Source organism: Macaca fascicularis, chromosome 12, assembly GCF_037993035.2.
Source record: "Macaca fascicularis isolate 582-1 chromosome 12, T2T-MFA8v1.1".
Taxonomy (NCBI): domain Eukaryota; kingdom Metazoa; phylum Chordata; class Mammalia; order Primates; family Cercopithecidae; genus Macaca; species Macaca fascicularis.
This window is the reverse complement of record NC_088386.1, coordinates 126336759-126364395: the sequence shown is the minus strand read 5'-3', so window position 1 is coordinate 126364395 and position 27637 is coordinate 126336759. Positions and strand designations below refer to the sequence as shown.

The window sequence follows — 27637 nt, the reverse complement described above, 5'->3', positions numbered from 1 at the left end:
GCTGTAAAATGGTCTTTTGGAAACAATGTAAGACAGATTTTTAAAAAGTGATACATAATGCTACTATAGAACCCAATAATTTCACTCCTAAATATCTACCTAGAAATGAAAATGTATATCCACACAAAGGCTTGTATGCAAATACTCAAGACAGCATTATTCATAATAGTCAAAAAATAAAAACAATCCAAATTTCCATTGACTGGCAAATGAAAAAAATACCATTGATAGAGCCATATAAAGGAATACAATTCATCAATAAAAAGGAATGAAATATAAATACATGCTAAAACATGGATGAACTTCAAAAATATTACATTCAATGAAATAACCCAGATGTAAAAGACCGTATATGATCCATTTACATGAAATGTCCAGGAAAGGGAAAACTACAGAGATAGAAAGTATATTGGTGGTTGCCTAGGGCTGGAGAATAGGAGCAGGAATTGATCCCAAATAGTCATGAAGAAGCTTTTAAGGGTAGTGAAAATATTCTACACTTGGATTGTGATGACGGTTGCAGAACTCTGTAATTCCATTAAAAATCATTGAGATACACACTTAAAATGGGAGAATTTTACAGTATATAAATTATACCCCATTAAAGCTGTTAAAAAATAAAGTTGGGTGTGCAGAATAGACTCAGTTGAAGAGTAACTTAGTGAGTCACATTTTTCTTCCTGGAATATAGCTGGGGGGAAAGATATGGAAAATGTGAAGAAAGAAGGTTTTTCTTTTGCATAAGATGTTTCAACATTCTGCCAAAGGGAATTCCAGAAGAGAATAGAAAGAATGAGAATAGGGAAATCAAATTTAAAAAAAGTTTTCCAGAGCTGAAACTAGAACCTTAGATTTAAAAGGCACATCCAGGATGGGATGTCACTAAGATGGCAGAATAGGAGGTTTCTGGCTTTAGTCTCTCTCCCAGAAAGACTCATTAGCAACTATCCATAGACAAGGATGCCTTTGTGAAAATTTCAGAACCCAAGAGAGGCTGAACTACCTCCCTTGGACCACAAAACCTGAGAAAAACCACATTAGAAGGGTAAGAGGAATGGGTCCTCCCCCAGGCTGGCACAGTGCCACACAAAGAGGTTTTCCCTGAGCCTAAGGTTTCTCTAGTGGGGAGCCTAAGGAGGACACCCAGCTTCCCTGGCATTCTGGGCTGCTTCTTAGGAGGCCCAATTCTGTCTTGCCTCATGGGAAACAAACGGGCAATCAGTGGGACTGGACCACCTGGGTTTGATTAGAAATGAAGAAGTGAGGGCAGGGCTCACAGTGGCCAATGCATAGATCATCATGCTGGTACTGTGCTCCTGACATCAGCACCCTATCAGAGAGCTCAGCCAGCAGCTCTGTCCACCTGCAGAGGCAACCTGGTGGCCCTATTTGGCCAGGCAGCATGGTCAGCAGTTCTAACTAGCTTGGGTGCCTAGCCAGCAGCCCAGTCCATCTAAGGTGTTTAGGTTTCTGTCTTGCCTGACCAGGGAACCCCCCAAAGAGATTCTGCCCAGCCTCAAATCCTAGCATATGTCCTTTTCCAGGCAGGAAATCAAGCCAGCCACCCTGCCTAACTACAGAGTATGGTCTCTAGCCCTGCTATGGTCTCTAGCCCTGCTAACAAATTGAGACCCTGCCCAGGTGCAAAGCCCAGCCAATGACCTGCATGGGCAGGAAACCAAGCCAATGACCTCTCTCAATGGTGGGCACAGCTTTGGGGCCCCAAGCAACCAGAGATCCCAGCCTGTGGCCATGCCCAGGCAGGGAGCAGAACCAGTCACCCTGTCCAAATGTAGAACATAGCCTGTGGTCCTACCCGATCACACAGCCCAGCCAGTGACACTTCTGAACTGTCGGGCACAACTTGCAGCCTTGCCTGACCAGGGATTCAAGAAATTTCTGCTACCTGACTTATGAGCCCAGCTTGCAGCAAGTACCTAAAGGTGGGGCATATTCTGTGGTCCCACTGAACCTGGGCACCTGGTAGCAACTCTGATAAACTTTGAAGCACAGCAAGTGGCCCTATTCTGGAGAATAACTAATACAGTGGCACCACCCAACTGTGGAACACAGCCTTCAACTCTGCCTAATCACAGAGCCCAGCCTGTGATCACACCTAGCAGTAGGTTAAGGCCTTGTCCCATCTTAGAGCCTGGCCATTAGCTGCTGCCCAGCAAAAGGGTCCAGTCAAAACATCCAAACAACCATAGAGACCAGCAGTAGCCTTATCCAATCTCAGAGCACAGGCAATGATCTTGCCCAGCAAGAGATCTCAACAGAAAGCTCTGCCTGTCCATGTATGCTACCAGCTGACCTGTCCAGAACTCCAGGCTGGACTGACTAGTGAAGGGCTTTCCCTGCCAAAACAAACTTATAAAGACTGGAAGAGGTTATTGTTTCCTCAAATGTGCAGACACCAATGATAGGATGCAAGGATCATAAAGAATCAGGAAAAAATAATACCACTAAAATAAACTAACATGCTCTAATAACTGACTTTAAAGAAATAATGATCTATGAACTTACTGACAAAGAATTCAGAATAATTCTCTTTAAAAAGTTCAGTGAACTATAAGTAAACACTGATAGACAACTCAACAAAATTAGAAAACAATATATAAACAAAGTTATAATGCCAGAAAGGAGCAGGAACCATATTTTAAAAGCCAGAAATCCTAGATCTGAAAAATACAATGACTGGATGGAAAAATTTAATAGAGAGCTTTAACAGCTGACTCATTCAAGCAGAAGAAAGACTAAATGAACTCAAAGATAGGTCATTTGATATTATTTACTCAGAGGAGCAAAAATAGCAAAGAATAAAAATGAGTTTAAAAAAGCCTATGGGATTTATTGGACACCATCAAGTAAAACAACATGCAAATTATGGGAATTACTGAAGGAGAAGAGAGAGAGAAAATGAACAGAAAGTACATTTAGAGAAGTAATGGCTGGAAACGTCCCACATTTGGGGAGAGAAATGAACATCTAGATTCATTGGGCCCAAAGGTGTCCAAACAGATTGAACAAGAAAATTTGACATCAAAATATTATAATTAAATTATCAAAAGATAAAGACAGAATATTTTGAAAGCAGCAAGGAAAGTATAACTCATTATGTATAACAGAGCCCTCATAAGACTAGCAGTGAATTTCTCAGCAGAAACGTCCTCTCAGCCCAGGAGAGATTAGGGTGATATATTCAAAATGCTAAAAGAATAGAAACTCTACTGACCAAGAATGTTATATCTGGTAAAGCTGTCCTTCAGAAGCGAGATAAAAACCTTCCCAAACAAGCAAAAGCTGAAGGAGTCCAACATCACTAGACCTGTCTTAGAAGAAGTGCTAGAGGGAGTTCTTCAAGCTGAAATGAGATGGTACTAATTCACAACATAACAATATATAAATATACAAAACTTCACCAGTAAAGGTAAATATATAGTGAAAATCAGAAATCTCTAATATTATAATGATTGTGCATAAGTCATTTTCAATTCTGGTATAAAAGTTAAAAAACAAACTATTAAAAATAATTATATCTATAGCAATTAATATAGTTGGCTCCATGTCACCACTCAAATCTCATATTGAATTGCAATCCCCAGTGTTGGAGGAGGGCCCTGGTGGGAGGAATTGGATCATAGGGGTGGATTTTCCCCTTGCTGTTCTTGTGACAGTGCGTGAGCTCTTATGAGATCTAGTTTAAAAGTGTGTAGCACTTCTCCCTTCACTCTCTTTCTCTCCTGCAGCCATGTGAAGATGTGCTTGCTTCCCCTTCGCCCTTCCACCATGATTGTAAGTTTTCTGAGGCCTCCCCAGCCATGCCTCCTGTAGAGTCTGTGGAACTATGAGTCAACTAAACCTCTTTTCTTTATAAATTACACAGTCTCAGGTAGTTCTATTTTTTTTTTTTTTTTTTTTTTTTTTTTTTTTTTTTTTTTTTTTTTAGGCAGAGTCTTGCTTTTGCTCTGTCAACCAGGCTGAAGTGCAATGGTGCTATCCTGGCTCACTGCCTCCTGGGTTTAAGTGATTCTCCTGCCTCAGCCTCCCAAGTAGCTGGGACTACAGGCACATGCCACCACACCTGGCTAATTATTGTATTTTTAGTAGAGACAGGGTTTCATTATGTTGACCATGTTGGTCTCAAACTCCTGACCTCAGGTGATCCACCCACCTCGGCCTCCCAAAGTGCTGGGATTAGAGGCGTGAGCCACTGCACCTGGCCTCAGGTAGTTCTTTAAAGCAGTGTGAGAATGCACTAATACAGTAATTTGTTATTGGAGACAAAATATAAAAAAATATGTAGGCCGGGCGCGGTGGCTCAAGCCTGTAATCCCAGCACTTTGGGAGGCCGAGACGGGCGGATCACGAGGTCAGGAGATCGAGACCATCCTGGCTGACACGGTGAAACCCCGTCTCTACTAAAAAAAATACAAAAACTTAGCCGGGCGAGGTGGCGGGCGCCTGTAGTCCCAGCTACTCGGGAGGCTGAGGCAGGAGAATGGCGTAAACCCGGGAGGCGGAGCTTGCAGTGAGCTGAGATCCGGCCAGTGCACTCCAGCCTGGGCGACAGAGCGAGACTCCGTCTCAAAAAAAAAAAAAAAAATGTAAATTGTAACATCAATTGACTGAAATGTGAGGGAGGGGAGAAGTAAAAGTATAGAGTTCTGCATGTGATTGAAGTTGTTGGCTTAAAATAGGATGGTATAGCTATAAAATATCTTATGTAAGCCTCATAGTAACCACTAAGTAGAAACCTGTAGTAGATAAACAAGATTAAGCGAAAGGAATCAAAGTAGATCGTTTCAAAAGTGATTAAATCACAAAGGAGGGCAACGAGAAAAAAAGAAAGAAAAAAGGTACTACAAAGCCGTCAGAACACAATTAACAAAGTGGCAATAGTAAGTTCTTACCTATCAATAAATGGATTAAATTATCTAATCAAAAGAAATAGAGTGACTGAATGGATTGAAAAAAAACCCCACAAGATCAAACAGTCTGCTGCATATTAGAGTCTCATTTTAGGCCAGGTGCAGTGGCTCACACATGTAATCCCAGCACTTTGGGAGGCCCAGGCGGATGATCACTTGAGGTAGGGAGCTCAAGACGAGCCTGGCCAACATAGTGAAACCCCGTCTCTACCCAAAATATAAAAATTAGTTGGGTGTTGTGGCAGGTACCTGTAATCCCACCTACTTGGGAGGCTGAGGCAGGAGAATCGCTTGAACCTGGGAGGCAGTGTTTGCAGTGAGCCAAGAGAGCACCACTGCACTCCAACCTGGGTGACAGAGTGAGACCCTGCCAAAGGAAAAAAAGAGAGAGAGAGAGAGACAGACAGACAGACTTGTTTTAGCCCTAAGAACACAAGTAGGCTGAAGGTGAAGGTATGAAAAAAGATATTCCATGCAGAAAGTGACCAAAAGAAAGCAGAGGTGAATATATTTATACCAAATGAAATATACGTTAAGTAAAAAATGGCCACAAGAGATAGAGAAGATCAATATATAAAGATAAAGGTGACAGCTCATCAAAGGGATACAACTGTAAATATTTTTGCATACAGCATTGGAATTTCTAAATAACTAAAGCAAATACTAACAGAACTGAAAAAAGAAAGAAACAGCAATACAATGTTAGTAGGAGACTTTAATACTCTACCCTCAATAATCATAGATCAATCAGACAGAAAAATATAGGGAAACATTGATCTTGAACCAGACTTTAGATCAAATAGACCTAATGAACATATACAGAACATTTCATTCAACAGCAGCAGAATACACATTCTGCTTCAGTGTACATGAAACATTCTCCAGTAAAAAAAAATCATGTGTTAGGCCACAAAAGAAGTCTTAACAAATTCAAAAGTGAAATCATATCAAGTGTCTTTCCTGGCCACAATAATATGAAACTAGAAATCCATAATAGGAGGAAATTTGAAGAATTTATAACTTCTGTACAGAATATATAAATAATGTAAGGTGTTAAACAACACATTCCTGAATAACCAATAGGTCAAAGAAGAAGCCAAAAAGGTAACTTATAAATATCTTGAGGCAAACAAAAATGAAAACACAACATAGCAAAACTATGGAATGCAGTAAGAGCAGTTCTAAGAGGCAAGTTTATAGCTATAAATGCCTACATTAGGAAAAATATCTTAAATCATTTAACTTTACAGTTGATGAAGAAAGATAAGGTAAACCCAAAGTTAGCAGCAGAAGGGAGAAAATAATGTAGATTAGAGCAGAAATAAATAGGGAATAGGAAAACAATAGAAAAGATAAACAAAACTCAGAATTGGTTCTTTGAAAAGATAAACAAAATTAGCAAATCTTTCACTAAACTAACCAAGTTAAAAAAGAGACAAGACTCAAATAAACTTATAAATGACAGAGGAAACATTACAACTGATAACATGATAATACAAAGAATCATGAGACTACTGTGAACAATTATACATCAACAAATCGGATAACCTAGAAGAAATAGACAAATTCCTAGAAATACACACTCTATCAAAACTGAATCCTGAAAAAACAGATAATCTAAACAGATCAATAATGAGTAAAAAGATTGAAAAAGTAAACAACTTTCCATTAAAGAAAAACCAGTTGGCTATGCTAGTGAATTCTACCAAACATTTAAGAAGAAACTAATACCAATCCTTCTAAAACTCTTCCAAAAAACATTAAGAGCAAGGAACACTTCCAAACTCATTTTATGAGCATTACCTTGATACCTAAGCCAGATTAGAACACTACAAGAAAAAAAAATTGCAGGCCATTCCCCCCCTGATATACATAGATGGAACAATTATCTACAAAACACTACCAAACCAAACCAAATTCAACAGTACGCTAAAATGATCACTTATCACCATCAAGTGGGATTTATCCCTGGGATGCAAGGATGATGCAACATGTAAATCAACAAAGGTGTTGTGCAACATTAACAGAATGAAGTACAAAAATCATATGAACATTTTCATAGATGCAGAAAAAGGATTTGAAAACTTCAACATCCTTTCATGATATAAAAAAAAAAAGTTTAACAAATTGGGTATAAATGAAATATACCATAAAGGCCATGTATGACAAGCCCATTGCTAGATTAGACTCAGATTGAGAAATCTAAAAAAGGTGAATCATAGAAACTAGAAACAGAGTCAAATAGCAGTTGCCAAGGGCTGGGAAATGGGAGGAATGGGAAAATGTTGGTTAAAGGGCACAGACTTTCAGTTATAAGATGGATAAGTTCTGGGAATTTAATGTGTAGTATGGAAACTATAGTTAACAATAATACGGCCGGGCACGGTGGCTCAAGCCTGTAATCCCAGCACTTTGGGAGGCCGAGACAGGCGGATCACGAGGTCAGGAGATCGAGACCATCCTGGCTAACATGGTGAAACCCCGTCTCTAGTAAAAAAATACAAAAAACTAGCCGGGCGTGGTGGCGGGTGCCTGTAGTCCCAGCTACTCGGGAGGCTGAGGCAGGAGAATGCGTGAACCCGGGGAGGCGGAGCTTGCAGTGAGCTGAGATCACGCCACTGCACTCCAGCCTGGGCGACAGAGCGAGACTCCATCTCAAAAAAACAAACAAACAAACAATAATGTATTACATACTTGAAATTTGCTAAGAGAGTAGATCTTAAATGTTCTCATCACACACACACAATGGTAACTATGTGACATGATGGATATGTTAACTAACTTGATTGTGGCAATCATTTCACAATATAAACATGAAATCATTATGTTGTACACCTTCAATGTATACAATTATACCTCAATAACACCAAAAAAAAAAAAAAAAAGGTAATCACAGCTAAATATTTTAACCTTAGGAGACTTTTAATTCAAGCAATTATATCATGATCTGTGTTCCTAAAGCACTGGATTGTCTTTACACATTTAGATGATTTCTGTAGGATGACAAATGTGGCTGCATTATGCCCCTACAGCCATAAAACTTCCCTGGGGAAACCTCCCACTCCCATCATGGACCTGACACCACAGCAGTTCCAAATTAACCATATTTAAAGAAAATGCTGGCACCCCAACTGGGAATTGCTCACCGATTACCCAGAAAATCCCCCCCCTTTTTTTTTTGAGATGGAGTCTCACTCTCTTGCCCAGCCTGGAGTGCAGTGGTGCGATCTCGGCTCACTACAACCTCCACCTCCCATTTTCAAGCAATTCTCCCTGCCTCAGACTCCTGAGTAGCTGGGATTACAGGTGCCTGCCACCATGCCCAGCTAATTTTTGTATTTTTCAGTAGAAATGTGGTTTCACCATGTTGGCCAGGCTGGTCTTGAACTCCTGACCTCAGGTGATCCATCTGCCTCGGCCTCCCAAAGTACTGGGATTACAGGTGTGAGCCACTGCACCCAGTCAATCCCTCCCCTTATGATGGAATATTCCATGCTTTCATTATGCTTATCCATATAGCATGTGAGCTCTGGCCAGGTTGGGCATAGCTCATTCTTTTGAGCACACTTGCATTCCTCTCTTGAGTGTGTATTTGCTTTTGCTCTGCAATCTTCTTTACTTTCATTTTGGTCTGGCCTTCAAATTCTTTTCTGGGGCAAAGACAAGAACCTGTACAGGCCTGCTGACAGCACCATTATTAATACCGTCATTTTACAGGGAAGAAACAAGGCTTGCCCCATCTCTACATGCATGCAGTGGTAGAGCTGGACTTCACACCACCCTTCCCCAATCATCCTAGTGTTGATCCTCCCTGCTCCTACCCTCTCTACTATCTGGCTTTAGTTACTACACTCTTAATCATTGCACTATATTGCCTTTCAAATGTGGTGAAGCCTCAAAACTGACTATGTACTAGGCCACAAGAGAAACAACAATAGACTCTCACAAATGGAAATCTTAAGGAGCACATTTTCTAACCACAATGTGATAGGATCAGAGGGAGCAACCGAAGGACAGGGGACGACTTCCCCAACTCATTCCACTGAGAAATTTTAAAAGCTGCTTCCAAACACTTCTTAAGTTAACCAGGAAATCAAAATCAAAATAACAAATGGCTAAGAAATAAACTCCAATGAAAACACCATATATTATAAAGGCCAAACATTTCCAAGGTGCCACAGAGGTGAACATTCATGGCCTAAAATGCATTTATTAGAAAATAGGAAACACTGACAAGTAAGTTAAGTTTTAAACCAATGTATTAGAAACAGAACACAAGGTAATCCCCTCAACAAAGGAGAAGTAAAGAATTAGGAAAGAAAATATACAGAAAAATATAATAAAGAAAAGCAAGATTTAATTAAACCTCAAACAGAAAATAAGAGTAGTGGATCAATAAAACCAAAAGGTGGTTCATTGAAAAGACCAACAAAATGGAAAGATTGATCAAAAAATCAAGGAAAAAACAATAATAAACAATGGGAGGAATAGGAAAAAGGAAACGTCTTCAGAGAAGGAAAGGATGAAAACTTTATACAAGAAATTCCTATACAACTTTCTATCAATAAGGAGAGAATCTAGGAAAATAGTTACTTTTTAGGACAATATAAATGATCAAAACTGGCTCAAAGGTCAGCATAAGAACTAAAAATAATAGGAGAAAAGCGTAATATACTTCCAGAGCTTGGAAATGCATAATATACTTCCACAGACATCAGTTTAAAATAATTTAATGGACAATTTTCTGCAATCTTTCAAGGAACAGACGATGTCTGTATTAAACAAACCATTCTAACACATATATGTGCATATATATATATATATATTCAAAATTTCAGTCACCCCAGTTATTTCATGAGGCTGCTATAGTTCTGCTATCGATCCCAGACAAATACAAAATAAGAAATGAAAATTGTAGGTCACAAAGTTGCTTATAAACACATGAGGTAAAATCCCACGATAAAATATAAATAAATCCAACCCGGGAGTGGATGAAAGAGTCATATGGCATGACCATGTAGATGTTATCTCAGGGATTCCAGGAAAGGTCACATTAGAGAACGAATCTATGCATTTGGTTAAGCCTGGCAGGTTGAACACACCTGCATTCATCTGTGTTCCTTCTGAAATCCCATGAAACCACCTATGAGGGAGAGTTAGAGGTAGAAAAGAAGCAAAGATCAGGGAACAGGAAAGGGCATCAAATAAGAGATAACCAAACATTTTGGAAGATAGGTGCATATATGGTAGCTAATTTCACAGAATGAAAGAATAAAAATTCTGATTACTTGCTTAGGGGAAGCTGACAAGGAGTAAGCCAGTGTATACTTTTGAACTCTGGAAGTTGTCAGGAATTAGTGGCACCATTCCTTCAGAAGGTGAGTTGGAAAATGAAAAATCGAAATGAGGTACAGTCAATGAGAGGCATTCCTTGCACAGAGCTCCTAATCAAATTTTTAGTGTCTGATTCTTAAATGTGAATGGTTACCCAATGGACACTTGATGAATTCTTTCAGAACAAGCAAATAATGGAGCAGGAGCTGGGAAGGAAACCTGGAAGGAACTAACTTAAAACAATCTTGGAAGAAACATGAAATTTAAAAAATTATCATCCTCATTATTAGAGAGAAAATTTTTGATTTCTTGAAACAACAACAAGATGCTATAAAAGACAACCAACTTTTCAAAAGAGCTTTTGGAAATTAAAGATATAATGGCAGAAATTTTGTAATCACTAGAAGGAATGAAGGTCCTCAGAAAATGTCATAGAAGGTAGATTCAAGAAAAGAAGACATACAATATTTTCAAGAAAAAAACAGGGAGTCTCCAGAGGATCAATCTAGGAAACCTAACATCCAACTAACAGGAATTCCAAAAGATAAAAGAGAGAGATAAAGCAGAAGGGAGAAAAATAATCAAATAATATCACAAGCAAAATGATCAGAATTGAAATAAAGTTGTCCATTTGAAAAGGCCCTGAGGAGCAAAGCACAACAAATGAATTTAACACTCATATTAAGGCAAACCATCATGAAATTTTAGAATCAAGGGATTAAAGAGAAGAGCCAGAAAGTTTCAGAGAGGCAAAATAGGTGACATAGAAAGACAGGATCAAGAATCACAATGGCATCAGGCTTCCTATTAGCAATGCCAGAAGTTGCAAGACAGTGAACTAAATTAATTTCCAAACTCTGCATTTATACTTAACAAATATTTATGCAGTTGTGAGGATTAAGGATAAAATTTTTTCCAGACATGTACAATTTACACACACACACACACACACACACACACATACATAGTGTCTCTCAATTAAATCCCAGTAAGGTAGGTTTTCTCTCTCTCTCTCTCTCTATATATATATATAACAAAATATACTATATATATATATAAAATATATATATATATAAAACAAAATATACAATATACAAAATATTATATATATATATACACACAGAGAGAGAGAGAGAGATACATCTTCTATGAGCTCTTAGTCAGGAGGCTACTGGATAATGTGGTAAACCAAAATGAGATAGTAAAGCAAGAAAGAGGTATACGTGTAATCCACAAAACAAGACCCAACACAGGAGAGCTGTCAAGCTTCAGAAGGTCAGCCTTGGAAACTGAAACTAACCAGAACTGATGGAATCAGGAGAATGGATAATTCCAGGAGGGAATTATCCAGAGGGCTTCCCCAAGAAAGTAAAATGGAATTGATAAATAACCCAATGTGTCTCACTGTACTGAGAATAATTTTAGAATTCTGCAGAGTGCTTGGGAAGAATTCATAGAGACGATGCACAAAATCCAAGCATATATATAAGAGGGCAATAGTTATTTGCGGGGGTTGGGGGGATGTTGCACAGGAAAGGAAATGTAATTATAATACATTTATAGATTTATATATTTATATATTATAAATAGATTTATATATTTATATATATTTATATATTATAAAATATATAATACATTTATATATTTTATGCAGTTTATATATTTTATAATATATAAAACCTAGATAACTTGGTTGTGAACAACATTTAAATAGTCATCATAATGGTAACACTGATTACTGATGAACCTCCAACTGTGATGTATTATGAGAATGGACAAGGAATGAAAAGGAGTGTTACAGAAAAAGTCTTCATCTTCTGTCCTATTATGTGAACAATTTAATGTCTGAAACTCGAAAAATTACAAAGAGCTGTATCAGCATATCATTTCAAATTACAGAAGTAAATACAAAAGGAAGAGCCAAAAAGCTAAAGATAATCCATTTGGGAAGATGGCAGAAAGAACTAGTTGTGTTTGTGAAGGCCTTATCGACTGATACTTTAGGCTACATATATGTTTTACTTTGGTGAAATTAATAACTGAATTCATAAAATGTTTCAATATAATTTACTCTGGACGAAACAGATTAAAAGAGAAAAAATGATACAATTCTCAAAGATTCTTTAGTAGGCATTTTGATAAATATCCTATACACAGGCCTGATTAAAAAAAATAACTTTTAGTAAACCAGAGCCAGCAGAAAATGTCCTTAACTTGAAAAAAGGTGTCTATCAGAAAGCCTCAATGTAAACATTGTAAGTATTCCCCTCGAACTCAGGAACAAAGCTAAAATGCTCAGTTTTACTGTTACTATTCAGTATTACACTGGCAGTCCTGGCTAATGCACTAAGGCAAAAGAGAAAGAAAAAAGTAAGATAGAAAAAGAAAAGTATACGGTAAAAGTATAAATTCTGAAAAAGAGGAGACAAAGCTTCTACTATTTTTGAAGATGTAATTATTTCTCCAGAAAGACACGAGACAATATTAAGAGGGAGAAGACCACTTAGTAAGACTCCTAAGCACAAGATCTGGGAACTCAAATCAATAGATTTCCCTTATGCCTACAAGAAATAACTAGAAAATGTAACAGGAAAATGAATTCCTATTTACAAATACAATTTTAAAATGCCTAGCACTAAAATGACTCAACAGGGTCCCAAGTTCAAAGAATCATGAATAGATGGAGAGAGATGCTATGTTTCCAACTGGGGTCATTCAGGATTTTTTTAAAAACATAAATTCTTCCTAAATTTATCTGTTCATTTAGTGTCTCTCAATTGAATCCCAATAAGGTAGGTTACAGAACACTACCTATAAAATCATAGTAACTAAAACATTTCAGTATTGAAACAAGAATGAAAAATAGAACCATGGATCAGAACATGGGTCACCAATGCAAATTCATACATAAAATTTAGTACACTAGTTCCCTTGTACCCACAGGGGATGCTTCCAGGAGCCCCAGTGGATGCTTGAAACTGCAGATAGTACCAAACTCTGGGTATACTATGTTTTACCCTATCTATACATAAATAAGGCACAATAAAAGATTAATAACAATATCTAATAATAAAGTAGATCAACTATAACAATGTATTATACTAAAAATTATGTAAATGTGGTTTCTTTTCCTTTCTCAAAATATCATACTGTAGATATTAACAACCTCAGCATATTATCTTTTTCTTTCAGGAAATTTCACATTTTCACCTAAAGGAAACACTTGACGGCTTCTCTTTGGCATATCTGAATTGCCAGCATCAATCTTCTCGTGCTTTGGGGCCATTATTGACTAAAATAAGGGTTCCTTGAACACGAGCTCTGTTATACCAGGACAGTCGATCTGATCACCAAGACAGCTACTCAGGGACTCATGGGCTGGTAGTGTCAACATTGTGGATACCCTGGATAAATGGATGGTTCACATCCTGGGCAGGATGGAGAGGGACAGCATGAGATTTCATCACTCTCCTCGGAATGCGAAGTATCTTAAAACTCATGAATTATTTTCTGGAATTTTGCATTTAATGTTTTTGGACCAAGTTTTACTGCAGGTAACTGAAATTTCAGAAAGTAAAACTGTTGATAAGGGAGGAGTACTTTAGTTAATAATGGCATAAAAATATCAAATACCTACAAAGGAATCTAGCAGAAGGGCAAAACCTTCAGAGAGACACATACAAATTTTAATAGGAAATATGTTTAAAGTAATAATATACATAAACCATATTCACGAGATGGAAGTCATAATATTATAAAGATGTCCGTTCTCTTCAAACTGATTCATAGATTGAGTGCAGTTCCACACAAAATCTCAAGATTTTGACAGGCGAATTTGGGAGTCTAAGACATTCCGGAGGAAGAGGAAGAGATTTGCTCCCTCAGATGTCAAGAGTTCCTGGGAAGCTGCCATCACTGTGGCAGCGTGGTACTGGCACAAGGAGGGGCTGTCACAGGCCAAGGACAGAGAAGAGAGAACACAGAAGCATACCCTACCTCTATACTCCCAAAAAGGGTAGCACTGCGAATCAAGAGGGAAAAGGATAATTTCATCAATTCATGGTGTCCTCAGAAAAACTGATAAGAATCAAAACAAAGACTTCAAACTGTAGCTCAGACAAAAACCAATTTGATCTCAGATAAAACAGGAAATGTAAAAAAAAAAACAAAAAAAACAAGTTCATTCAGATTGTGACTAAGCAAGAGGGAAGTTTGGGGTGACATGCCTGGGCTGAGCGTGGCTAGAGGAGCTGTAAAGCCACCACAGGCACACGGAACACAAGATCAGACAGAATCAGTCTGGAAAAACAACTAAGAGACAATAAGGAGAATATCCCAAAGTTCTTAACAGCACAGGCAAACCTAAATAAAGCAAGACTGTGAAGATTGAATGGCAAGAGGTTATGGAGCTTGCAGAGGTCTAGAAACAAATTAAGATCCCTCCTCAAAAATAAACACTCAATTTTTAAAAAACTGGAACTGACAAGAAACAAGAAACCTATTCAAAGGTAATTGTCATGGAGGAAAAGTTCGAGAAAACTATTATGAACACAAAGTAAAAAACTGAAAAGATGAAAGCATAGGGGCAAATAAAAGCTGTGAAGGCTACAGTGGCTCCAATGTAAGAATATTTCTGTTTAAAAATCCAAAAAAATTTTCAGAGATCTTAGAGGAGGAGCTCTTCCTGGAATAACGGTAGTAGCGAATCTGCCACCTTCACACAGAAACAACTGTCAAAACTGACAGTGCTCACGGAAGTTGTCAGCATCACCTCATTTATAACAAGGGTGCATCTATCTTAACAAATCTATATCACAAGAGGCTTATATGTTAAATTTTAAGCTTTAATAAGATAAAAGTCACCATATACAAAGGTCATGGACAAGAAAACTATATTTATACTTACAGAATATTTAGTGAATTCTCCCATATCATGAAAAAAAAAAAAAGGACAAACACCTCAATGGAATCATACTGGCAAAAAATAAGCAATTTATAGAAGAGGGAATTTAAATGGCCAAGAAAGATGAAAAGCTGTTCAATTTTCCACATCGTAAGAAAAATACAAATTAAAACAAGATGTAACTCTTCATTCACCTTTGCAAACCGTGGCTGTGTGCAGGAAGATGGTTCGTCTCATTCGCTATTGGTGAAATACATTCATTCAGACTCCTAGAAAGACAATTTGGCAGGACCAAGAAAATAACTGGACCCTGTGCCTCAATAATTCCATTTTTAAGGTTTAGAGATAAGATAAATATTTGTATAGATGTAAAACCTCCCCCCCGACAAAAATCATTGTTATGATAGCTTATTGGTAAATGTGAACAGTTTAAAAACAACCTAAATGTCCTTCAACTGGAGAATAGTTAAATAATTATCATATATCAATTCTATGGAATAGCATGTATAAAAAGAATGAGGCAGATCTATATGTATTAAGGTTAAAAGATCTCTTAAGTTTTCCACTATTAAAATAAGTAAACATGCAAAATGCAGACTAGCACATGCAATGTAATTTATTACAAAACAAGAACATAAATTATGTATTTACAAAAAATGCATTAGATACATAAATGCATAGAAAAATATAAGAAAAGCTGTGCCCAAGACTCTTCACAGGACTGGGAAGGGAAGCTACAAGAATGGGTGAGTAGTAAAGATGACTTTTTCCTTAATATACTTCTCCACTGTTTTAAATTTAATGAACAATAATGTATAGTGTATTTCTTTTGTATTAAAAAATTTAAAAGATTAAGTAATGTTATTTCTGAATTCATTACTAGAGAAAAGATAGGATTTCCTTCTCTCTTCTGGTCAGAGGTATCCCCCATCTTGGGACAGGAAATTGAAGTAAAAATGAAAATATTTAGCCTTTTGTCACCTTGGGCCTTTTTCTTCCCTTTCCTTCTTTTGATCAAGGTTGATGGTATAAGAACTCAGACCCTGAGCCAGTCATGGGAACAGCCGACAGATGCCCCTTGCCAGGACAGGTGAGATCACAGCATCTAATGTTTAAAAGTAAGCCAGGTGTTCACCCTCGAGTGCTTATTTTCTAAACCACCTTTTTGGACGTGACATAGGTGAAGGTAGAGGAAGGCTGAGGGATGTGAAAGGGTTCAGAGATCATGAGGAAACAGTTAATCCCAGCCACTAACGACTGCTATGTTCAGAGTGTCCTGGTCAGCTGAGCAGTAGATCCAAAACAAGAAAGTCACGTGTGTTATGGCAAGTTGGACTAACACCAACAGCTGTCCTGCTCCCGTTTAAAAAAAATCTGATTTCCCCATTACATGCTCTTTCATTTCATTATATTACATCGCATACCTATGTTCTTGCAAAGAAGGATTAAACTAAAGTGAAGCCTTAGGCACAAACTGAACTAAAGGCATGAAAGCTCCAATACTGCCACAGATAAAGGTTAAAGGAAGAGAGGTAAAGACTTACCTGGTGCTCAGGTCGCCGCCACCATCTGCCATCTTCTCACCCTAGGCCCTGCCTGGGCCTCAGAGCCTGGCCTCTGAGCCCCTTCGTGGGCCCAGCCTGTGTGCAGTGTGGCTGCCCAGGCCCTAAGCAGGAAGTCGGCCGACAGACTGACTCAGAAAGGGCTCCGCCCAAATGGGGAAAAGAGAAGTGAAAGTACTTATTTAACCTCCTGCTGGCTATGAACACTGTGTTTCTCCTCCTTTTTCACTCCAAGGGGTTCTCAGCTTTTCTGAAATGTGGCAGAGGGTTGGAGGAGAGGCCTGACAAGCAGCAAGACCTGCAGGACCAGAGAAGGAGGGCCCAGGGGACAAGCAGGGCCAGCTCCCAGAAGTCCACTTGTTTATGCAATGAACAACAAACAAATTTCCTTGAACCAAAATTGTCCTTAGCTGCTCTGTCCTCTAAGAGGGGGCATAGTTTACATGGGAGCTGGGGGGAGTCTCCATGTTTGCCCCTTCCCCTTGCTGAGATGGCTGGGGGTGGGGGATGGAAGGTTGGAGGGTTAGAGGGTAAAGCCAGAAACTTTTAAATCTTCTCTCAGGCCCATCGGAGAGCCTGAACTGGACTAAGGTAGGTCTCAACATTGGGACCCAGGGCTGGAGAGAACCAAAATGCTCGGCATTGTAACCTGGGGAGAGTGTTCTTAGCCTTCCTGGAAATCAACCAGACATAAGAGAGAACTGTCCGCACCCCTGGGACCAGAGGCTGGAGCCAGCATGGTAAGAAAGGCAAACATTTTACGTGCAAGGGCTTAAGGAATCTTGACTATGGGGCCACCTCGCAACAGCCAGGGGTGAAGAGAACTTCGGAGAAGTAACTGGAATCTTGAGAAGACAAAAGCTTTTCATTGGAGGCGGATGGAGGTTGGAACCCAGATGATCTAGACATGGAAGGGCAGGGTGGCTCCTGCTGGGGGTTCTATCTCTGCCCAGATTTTCCATTTAGATTCTGATTCATCATTCCTCAAAGAACAAGAAGTGACCGAGAAGACTTGCTCTACATCAGTATAAAGTCATAGGTAAAGAAACAGAAGCAAAGGGCGCATGAGAATGGGGCCACAGGACACAACCAGGGACCAGAACTCCACGCAGAACCATGGGGCAGGGACAGGGAGGCAGCTGGGAGCCTGGGGGCACTGGAATCTGAGGCCCAAAGTCAGCAGAGGGTGGAAGCCAGTGAGGATTCAGGGGCGAGAGGGGTTAGCGCTTCAGAACGATGTTTTCAAAATGGCATTCTACTGAATCCAACTTTTTCCAGCTGTGAATAAGGATGCTTGTCCAGGTACATTTGAAAATGTCGGGGAGGGAGTTTTCTACCCTCACTCTACTTCTGCCCTTCTTTTCCCCATGAGTGAATGACCAGGCATCAGGACACTGGTGAGGACAGCTTTTCCGGTGCGCAAGGTCACTGTTTCTATCAGGCACTGCACACCTGTAGGTCTCTCTCTCTTTCTCTTACTCTTGCTACCCCTCATGACTCCCCAACTTTATGGGGCTGAAGGGCTGGTAAGCTGAGCCTCTGTCTGGCACAGCTGTCCTTTGATCCCAGTCTCTATGAGGCACACTGGCCCCAAGAAAGCCTGGCATGGACTACACCAGTATGCTCTGGTATGGTTCACATTCTCCCCTCTCGCTGCCTCTGGGCAGCAGGCAGGCCCAGGCCACTGAGCGGCACTGACATAAAGGTGCCAGCTTTTCCCTGGATGTGCTTAGGTGCTGCTAAGAGCAGCACCTGGAATTCCAGACCAATGAGCCACAGGTTGGCAGGGGATTCCTTAAGGGTTGAACTTCGCGGGCAGACACGCCCATGCTGGGGCACCTCCTGGCAGCAGGAAAGGAGACGTTCTTATCGGATGAGGTTGGAGACAGATGAGCATGCACCATGCTCTGCTGGTATATGGAGAATCTGTAGGCCTCTGTGAAGAAAGCAAAGCTTCTTTGATCCAGAAAACAATGTCAGACACATCTGGGTTGGGAAAGGGACAGGACCAAATTAAGAAGTCGTGTGAACTTCTAAAAATCCTGCTGGATTATTTAGAAGGAAATAATGGAACTCCTGGGGCATTGTCCATGGCTGCAAGGAGCACAGGCAATAGGGAATGTTTCTGCTGTCACAGAAGTAGTTCCAGTTACTGGAGCCTGGAAAACTCAAAAGCAGGAGAGGCAGTGATTGAGGAAGGACCACAGGCAGGGCACCCAGCCAGGTCATGGGCCTCATACATTTCACCAAGAGCAGCTTCAGTTCAGACTTCAGTGGTGTGGCTGAGGCAGGAGAATAGGGTCTGGAGGCAGGGAACCTAAGGCCATTTCATGCTAACTTCATAGAACTAAATTGAAAGGAAAACCCTAACTTTCCATGCCTAAGTAACAAAAGGTCCAGAGACTACTCCCTTTGCAAACCTCCACCTTTTCTGTGGGGCAATGGGAAATTGAAAGTACCTATGTATAGTTGTTTCTTTTGCACCCAATCAGATGTTTTCCTAGGGGTGTAACTTTGTAACTTTACTTCAAAGTTAAGATAAAAGCTTTTCATTGGAGGCCAATGGAGGTTGGAACCCAGATGATCTAGACATGGAAGGGCAGGGTGGCTCCCACTGGGGGTTCTATCTCTGCCCAGATTTTCCATTTAGATTCTAATTCATCATTCCTCAAAGAACAAGAAGTGACCGAGAAGACTTGCTCCAAGTCTTCCTTTGCATAGAAGTGCAACTTTGTAACTTCGCTTTAGCCTGTGATTTGCACAGGAGTGTGACCTTTATAACTTCACTTCAGCCTTTGATTGGTTGCTTTCCGCAACCAATGAGACTGATTGCAGGCCACCACTTCATTTACATGAGGTGAGCACCAAGTGGTCAATGGGAAACCTCTAGTGGGTATTTGGACCAGAGAAGATTCTGTATCCAAGACCACTGAACACGGCTCGTGCTTGGTCCCACACTGTGGAGTGTACTTCCATTTTCAATAAATCCCTGCTTTCGTTCTTTTGTTGCTTCATTCTTTTCTTGCTTTGCTGTGCGCTTTGTCCAATTCTTTGTTCAAAACTCCAAGAACCTGGACAATTTGCAGTCAAGACCCTCTACTGGTGGGGGTGATTCTTGAACCTGGGACCCCCGTGTGGGAACCAGAAGTCTATCCCTGAGATGAGGTCACTGGCATCATGGACCAGAGAGTTTCAGGACAGGAGGCAGCTGCAGCAACAGCACCACTGCGACATGAGAATAGAGAACCTGGCCACCCTCCAAGGGACGTAGAAGTGATAAGTGAAGAGCAGGCACCTGGGATATTTAGTGGGAGCACCCAGTCCTGCCGAACTGTCTCCTTCTAGGAGGTGGAACATCAATCAATCAAGGCCCGGTCCTTGCCCATCTTCTAGGGGACTCTTCTCTAACTGGGAGTGGGAGTGAGCCTGCTCCTTGCTGGGCCTCCCTGGAGTCATCCTGCCTGCAGAGACCAAGACTCTATTGGCTCCTCCAAGCTCAAGTGCACAAGGACAGGGGCCTGCATAGTGTGGGAGAGGGCTGGAGCAGCCTGAGGCCATGCGACTAAGCCCAGTTCTGGAGTTCAGTGTTGGGGGTCCCTTTATTGCCACATATCTAAGCCACATCCCCAATCCAGCTTTTATCAGGAATAAAGTTGGTATTTCGATCCCCATCTGTCTCTCCATTTTGCCTATATCTCAAAGGGTTCAAGCACATGGGTATGCATCTCTCTTCTCAGGTTCTCTTCTATCTGTGCCCCAGATGGCTAGAGGCTGGGGTCATAGCTCCTTGCAATTGCATGATTGTGATGCAATTATCCCCTGGGCTCAGCAGGCATTTGGTGGCAATATTTCAACTTTTAGGAAGTTGGGTGAGACCAGGCTGGTCTGATCCTCCCCGGCCCACTCACCAGGGTCCCCTGCTCAGCAGAGCCTCAGTGACTGGCCTAAAGATGGAGCTTTGGACACCTGAGCCTGCAACACTGTAAGATGCCAGTGGGATTGTTGGAGGTGGAAATGTGATTACTGCTGTTGAATGGAGTGAATCCTTGGAAAATGGGCGAATGGGAAGAGGTACCCTGGCAGGGGAGGAAGAGGCTATGGGTGAAGGGTTGTAGGGAGTCAGAAAGACAAGGGGAGCATGGACAACACAGGAGCCCCTCTGGACACCTTCTGAAGGTGGGGACCATTCATGAGAAATCCCGAGGATGCCCTCAGTCCTTGTGCAGCACCAGGAAGAAACAGACTGGCCCAGGGCCGCCCCTGAGTCCGCATCACCACGCAGGGTCCTTCAGCTGAGCCCCTGTCGTATCTGTTGTTGAACATCCTCAGATCCCTGTCCCCTGGTAACTGACGGACAGCACAGGCTCCTGGTGGCCCATGGGCGCCACCTCATGCCTCCTTTCTGAGGCCACCCAGCCGGCGAGGCCCGCCACGGACACACCGTGAGCACGCGCAAAGAGCAAGGGGTCCGTGACGGCCATTCCGCGTGTGCGCCTCCCGCCTTCCCGTCCCCGCTGCCGCCCCGCGCTGCTCCGGGCTCCGCCCCCGCCGGGCCTGCGCCCCCTCTCCCCGCCGCGCATAGCGCTGCAGCCGCTTTAGGGCTGGGCGGAAACAGAAACCGAAAATCCTCTTATCGGGATTCTAGCTCACCAAACCCTTCGAAGTGTGTGGTAGAAGGGCCGTAGTTCCTTCTAAATAAAGTCGAACCCATGTAAGGACTGGGTTCTGAGATCATTTGGCCCTCTGGCAGCTCACGAGCACCACCGGGTCGCCGCCTGCCCTCTGTTCAGCCCGTGAGGGGCGGGGGACTCTGCCCTTAGCTCCTCCTGGTTCCTGTCCTCTTCCCTAAGAGTTTCATTCCTTCCGGAGCCACGAGCGGTGCTGCCTTCTGCACCTCCCTGGAGGCTGAAGCCCTCAAGCCTGCCCCGCACCCTAAGGCCCTGCAGGACACTCCTGCTGTCCTTGCGGGGCACACTGATGTGACTCGATGCTGAGCAGTTGAAAGCATTCAAAAATAGTGGGCAAACGGCAACAACGGGTGGCGTGGAGTGAATTAGAAGATACGAGACTTCAAAGAAGTGCGTTTCATGCAGAGACGTTTGGCAATGCCCCAAAACCCAGTCTCCCTGGGTGAGGGGAAGGGGGCTTCACTTTCCCTTTAGTTTCACTTTGAGCCCCAACTGCTGGACTGCAGAGGAACGACCCTACAGGCTCACTGTGTTTCACATTCTGGGGATTCCTGGTGACATCTTCCTGTGTTCACCAGTGTGTCCCCGTTAGCACTTGAGGCTGTCACCTGACATATGGAACCAGGCAGCTCCACGTTGGATGCCTCCACCAGCATGGAACTAAGGCTTCAGGGTCAGACCTACCCTCAGAAAGGAGGAGGAAGGTCTTTCGAGCTGTGGTCGGCCTGGGGTCTCTTTGTGAGCCTCAGGGTGCCAATGAGGCCGGGCTGGACACCACCAGGAGTGGAGGGAGCCTGGTGGCTAGGGCTGGAGCCAGGAAAGGCTTGAATGAACAATGCAGCCTTTTACCAAGTCTGCACTCCTAATATTTCTGCAAACCTCCATATGTCTATTACTTTCATCATGGTGAGATGGAATGGCCCCCAGACTGTCCTAGATCTTAGGACTGCTAGGTGATGCGTGTGTGGCGAGGGAAGGAGATACATGGTGGCCCCTCCAGATGGTCTCCACCAGCACCTGCTTCTTTCGGTTTGCAAGTGGGTGCCTCTATGAAGAGGGTCCCTGGCAGGTTCCTCAGTATTGCTGAACAGAATGAAAGAAGGGCAGGGTTGGAAAGTGTAGCTTCATGAAGATTTAGTGGTTACGAGACAGGTTATGAGACAGGAAGTACAGTTTTAGCACAGGCCACTGCCCATCTGCCAACCATTGCCTGGCGGAGATGTGCGGGGGGGTGGGGGGGTGGAATCCGCGTCTCCACAGGTGCTCCTCATGGGAATGTGGGTGGGAGACAGCTGACTAGAGCACTGGGGGGCTCTCCCAGGGCACCCTTGCCTAGCAAGGGCTGAGAAGACCCTGTTTTGAGGATGAGGTGGGTCTTGTTAGACTGTCAGTCGTAACAGATCTGCTGTAGGGGAAATCCAAAATAAAGTCTACTGAGCTCTCCCCAGGGCCAAACACATCTTCAGAGCTGGTGGGACAGTCCTGTGCATTTCTCCTAGCTGGTGCACATGTTTCTCATGGGTACAAATGCTGTGCTTAGGGAACAGGTTGACATTCTACAGGGCCCCAGCCCACTAACACAAGAGGACCACCTGGTCTGGCTAGGTCATGAAGTGGCCCTGGGAACCAGGTTTTGCTGGATATCCCGTGTCTCACCTTGGGATAAGGCTCTCAGGGTAGGTGGGCTGTAAAACTGCCAGGTGGAATATAGTTCTTCGGGGAGCAGGTGGCCTCCAGGGTGTTCTGGTCCAATGTCTTTCTGGGCAACATACTGACAAGTTGTGCTGGTTTCCAAAACAACGACACTGAAGTTGGAAACTCATTCATCTCATCTGCTACTGATCCATTTTCTTGGTGTATAAGGGAATAGAATAAAGTGTAAGTTCCCTGACAGATCCACTTCTGCAGCTACTAGCCAGTTGAGAATGGCCAGTGGACTCAGTCTAGTAGGTGATACTCTCCTTTCCAGAGAGAATTGGAGACCCCTCTGCACATACCATCTATGGCCTATTACACCCTCTCTCATGAATAATTCTAGAGGGTGTTCAGCCCATTGAATGTGGAGGCATGGAAGTGAGGGGCTCACATTTATCCCAGAGCCTGGATTCCAGGCTCAGCTATGATGACAATAATGATATTCTTGAGTTGTGCTTGTAAGAATCCAGAATTGGAAATTGGGTCCTTCCCCACTGGGGACATGAGGAAGTGGGGCCAGGATTTACCATTTGTCATTCAGACAATGGCACATGCAGGAACCCACGAGTCATTTCTTGTATTTCCTGAATAAGCACAAAACAAAAAGCACCAGCCAGCTCCTGCACAGCACTCTGGGCCACATGTACTGACACAGACGTTACAAAAACATCTAAGAGCAGACATGTCCACTGGCATGCAGGGTGCACCAGCCATGGACACAATCCCATTCTCTGAGACCCAGAAGAGTGAACACAGACACCAGAGAGAGTCAGAAGTGGTGGCCACATCATTATATGGCCAAGACTCGAGGTCCTGAGATCTCAAGGCTGGGGTCCTGCATCCTCCTCCCCACCCAGACTCAGGCAACTGTGGATGAACCCTCTGGAGGATGAGGTGAACAGGAGATGGAAAGTGGTCCTACCCACCTTTCTGGCAGCTCTGGCAGGATGCAGTTAAAAATGTAACCAAGTGTCTCAGCAGAGAAGTCACCCCCTTCCTTGAACAGGCCACACCCTCGTTTCCTGCTTAATATTGGTGGGGACACAATACACAACTCAAGACTGTGCTGTCCTTGTATGAACCAGTGTAGACTCTTTCAGTCGCACACACCATGCAGTTCAGGGAAAAATGTGAATAAATATTTCAGGAGAGAAGTATATCGGTGTTGATGTAATGTAGTAAGGGGTAGTGTAGCTTCATGTCAGATGAACAGTGACCATCTCAGTCTTTGCCTCCGCAGCACAGGGCAATGGGGAAACAGTTACCTGCTCCCGTGGACCCAAGGAACTTGGCAGCCCCCAGCTCTTTGGCCTCTCTGACTGGCCTGGAGTTGCCCCTATTCCTCCATTAGACAGCAGTGGTCCAGGCTGTGAGTGTCCCAGGTGGGTTTCTTCAGTCAGCTGTGATTTCCTTGGCTGTCCAGCCTGCTCCATCCCCCTTTCCTAACAGTCCCCTGTTCCTTTGGGTGAAGGAGGGCTCCCTTCTGGGCGCAGGAGTGAGGGACTTTAATCACAGTGCTGGCCCCTGAGCAGGCCAGGCCAACCAGATGCTGTTTGGGGGGAGCTGAGCTTGAGTGAAGTATTGTGAGGAGTTAAAGAAATCAACAATAATTGGTAAAATCTTAACATCCTTGAGGGGATGGCTGCGTCATTCCTGGTGCATGATTGCCTGGAAATGCTCTGATTCTTGCCCTTTCCCAGGGCCATTTGCCAACTCTGTAACCCTGCTTTCTGGCCCTTTCTGTGAGGCACTGTGTATTTCATCATCGGAGTAACTTTTGTGTAGCCTAGATAAATTGAGTCTCTGTTTTTTAAATGTTTTTATTTTTTTAACAGCTTTATTGAGATACAATTAACATACCATATGATTTACCCATTTAAATAGTATAATTCAAAGTCATATAGTATGTTCACAGGGCTTTTTAACCATCACCACGATCAATTTCAGAACATTTTTGTCACTGTAAAAAGAAACTACATACCCATTTCCCCTCAGCCTCCCAGCATTAGGCAACCACCAATTAATCTACCTTCTGTCTCTATGGATTTACCTATTCTAAACATTTCACATAAATGGAATAATAAATTATGTGGTCTTTTGTGATTGGATTCTTTCACAATGGATTCTTTTTTTTTCTAAATTTAATTTAATTTCAAGCTCTGGGATACATGTGCAGGACATGCAGGTTTGTTCCATAGGTAAATGTATGCCATGGTGGTTTGCTCCACCTATCAACCCATCACCAAGGTATTAAGCCCTGCATGCATTAGCTATTTATCCTGATGCTCTCCCTTCCCCTGCCCCCAACAACAGGCCCCAGTGTGTTGTTCCCCTCCCTGTGTCCATGTGTTCTGAACATGTGTTCTCATTGTTCAGCTCCCACTTATAAGTGAGAACCTGTGGTGCTTGGTTTTCTGTTCCTGCATTAGTTTGCTAAGGATAATGGCTTTGAGCTCCATCCATGCCCCTGCAAAGGACATGATCTAGTTTCTTTATATGACTGTATAGTATTCCATGGTGTATATGTACCACATTTTCTTTATCCAGTCTATTATTGCTGGGCATTTGGGTTGACTGAATGTTTTTGCTATTGTGAATAGTGCTGCAATGAATATACACGTGCATGTATCTTTATCATAGGATGATTTCTATTCTTTTGGGTATATATTGGGTTTCTCTTGATAGCAAAGAGCCTGAATTGATACAAGGGTGTTTATGTTAATCTTTTAAGTTTGCTTGTTTATTACATATGTATTGCATGGAGGGCCACTTTCTAAGTGCATAATAAATATTAATTCATTAATCCTCACAATAATCCAGTGAGCAATTTACTACTAGTATCTCCATTTTACAGATGAAACAGTACAGGGGAGGATGAGTAGCTTGCCCAAGGACACACTGTCAGCAAGTGGAGAAGTGCAGGAACTGGGCTTCCACTTACAGAGGCTGTGCTCCTGAATGCCAGCCTGTGCTGCCTCGCAGTACAAATCACTATGCTTACCAGACCAAAAATAACTGAAGAGCTAACTGTCGTTCAGTTTTGAGGATGAATGAAAGGTATGGCAATGATGATGTAGAGCTGTATCTACTGATGTGACAATGTCCATTGTATATTATTAAGTGAAAAAAATTGATAAGCATTTTTTATTTATTAAGATGGTATACCCACTGCCTCCCTACTCCCTGACTCCCAAACACACACACATTACAAAGCCTAGAATCACATTCATCAGAATGTCAACATAGTGATTCTCCTAACCTGGGGAGGCCCACCAAGCTCTGGGTTTCTTAGTGCTGGAAATACGAGCTACAATAGCATGGAGCTTTGAAGGGGATGCTCTGACATGCTCCAGACCATTGAACCCCTGAAAGCTTACCTATATGGCATATCTCTGAATCTTTGCAGCGTTTCTCTCCCACCACCTGCAGTGTTTGTGATTTACTAAGTCATTCAGAATAGTCAACCTTTCTCGCTTATCAGGCCCATGAACATACTGTCATCAATATGGTAGGCCAATGTAATGTATTGCAGTGTCCAGAAAGGCTATATTGTAACACAGAGCAGGATTCACCTTGCCTTGGAGCAAGACTGTAAAGATACACTGTTGTCCAATCCTTGAGATTGTGAATTGCTTCTCAACCTACATCCTGCTGGATCCTTTAAAAGTGTCATTTCCATATTAATAGTTGCATATCACTTACTAAGTCTGTGCTAACCTGTTACAATAAAGATATCACATTGGCCATGGCAACTGTAATTGGGGCTACTCCTTGGTTAAGTTAAGTTTTAGTAGTCATTTAGCAGCATGAACCATCAGGAGATGCCAGAGGGCAGACTGCTGAATTAAAATGGAGGTGTAACTGGGATAACAACCCCTGACTCCCTCACGTCTTTGTAGGTGGCACTAATCTCTATCATTCCCCAAGAATGTGATAATTGCTTTTGACTTACTTTTTTTCACCATGAAACTTCAGTTTCAGAGGCTTTTGCTTGGCCTTCTCTAAGATAGTCATTGTTATTTTGTAGTTTAGGAAACCAGAGGTTAAGGAACCAGGACAGGAAATTGCTATATTTTATGATGTATGTATGAATGTATATCCTGATTATACATTCAGGAACTGGGGAAATGATTGCTGGGTGGCTCTGTGGATCCAGAGGGCCCACTGTGAGATGGACATTACCTCACCTCCACATACTCTAACAGGGGCTACGATAGGGCTTTGGGTCCCCAGGGATTAGCATCAACTCTGACATTGTACTCAACATCCCTTGAAAGATCTGTGTATTTTCCTTTCCCCAGCATGTGAGTTACTCGAACAAATGACCATAGAGCCCTCCCATGAAAACTCGAGGAAATCAGTGCTGTGCACATTAACAAGGTTCTTCCTTATGAGAAACTGCCCTCATTTCCAACAGTGAGTTCTGGATTCCATTGAGAACTGGCTGAGGTTTGGAAGCTGGGCAAGGGGTCTAAGACTTTACCTTTAGATAGCTGACATCAGTCTGCTGCTCATTTACTTTCA

The 27637-nt window shown here is 42.2% G+C and overlaps 1 protein-coding gene across 39 annotated transcripts in view; it reads right to left on the bottom strand.

Annotated features, from left to right (window-relative positions):
- The window catches only part of SP100 (SP100 nuclear antigen), a 129474-nt gene extending 112634 nt beyond the window's left edge, over nucleotides 1-16840 (bottom strand). For 20 of the 39 annotated variants that reach the window (XM_015432930.4, XM_074010461.1, XM_074010463.1 and 17 more), the window contains exons 1-2: nucleotides 16713-16840; nucleotides 15363-15437 (exon numbers count right to left, since the gene is read on the bottom strand). Coding sequence is in view for 28 of the 39 variants with exons in the window: in XM_015432927.4 (XP_015288413.3) it covers nucleotides 15363-15437; nucleotides 16713-16744 (107 nt within the window). In the remaining 11 variants the exon portion in view is untranslated. The remainder of the gene's footprint in view (nucleotides 1-15362; nucleotides 15438-16712) is intronic. The other 19 variants (XM_045367853.3, XM_074010454.1, XM_074010459.1 and 16 more) reach the window with 1 other exon arrangement.
- Between the last annotated feature and the right edge of the window lie 10797 nt (nucleotides 16841-27637).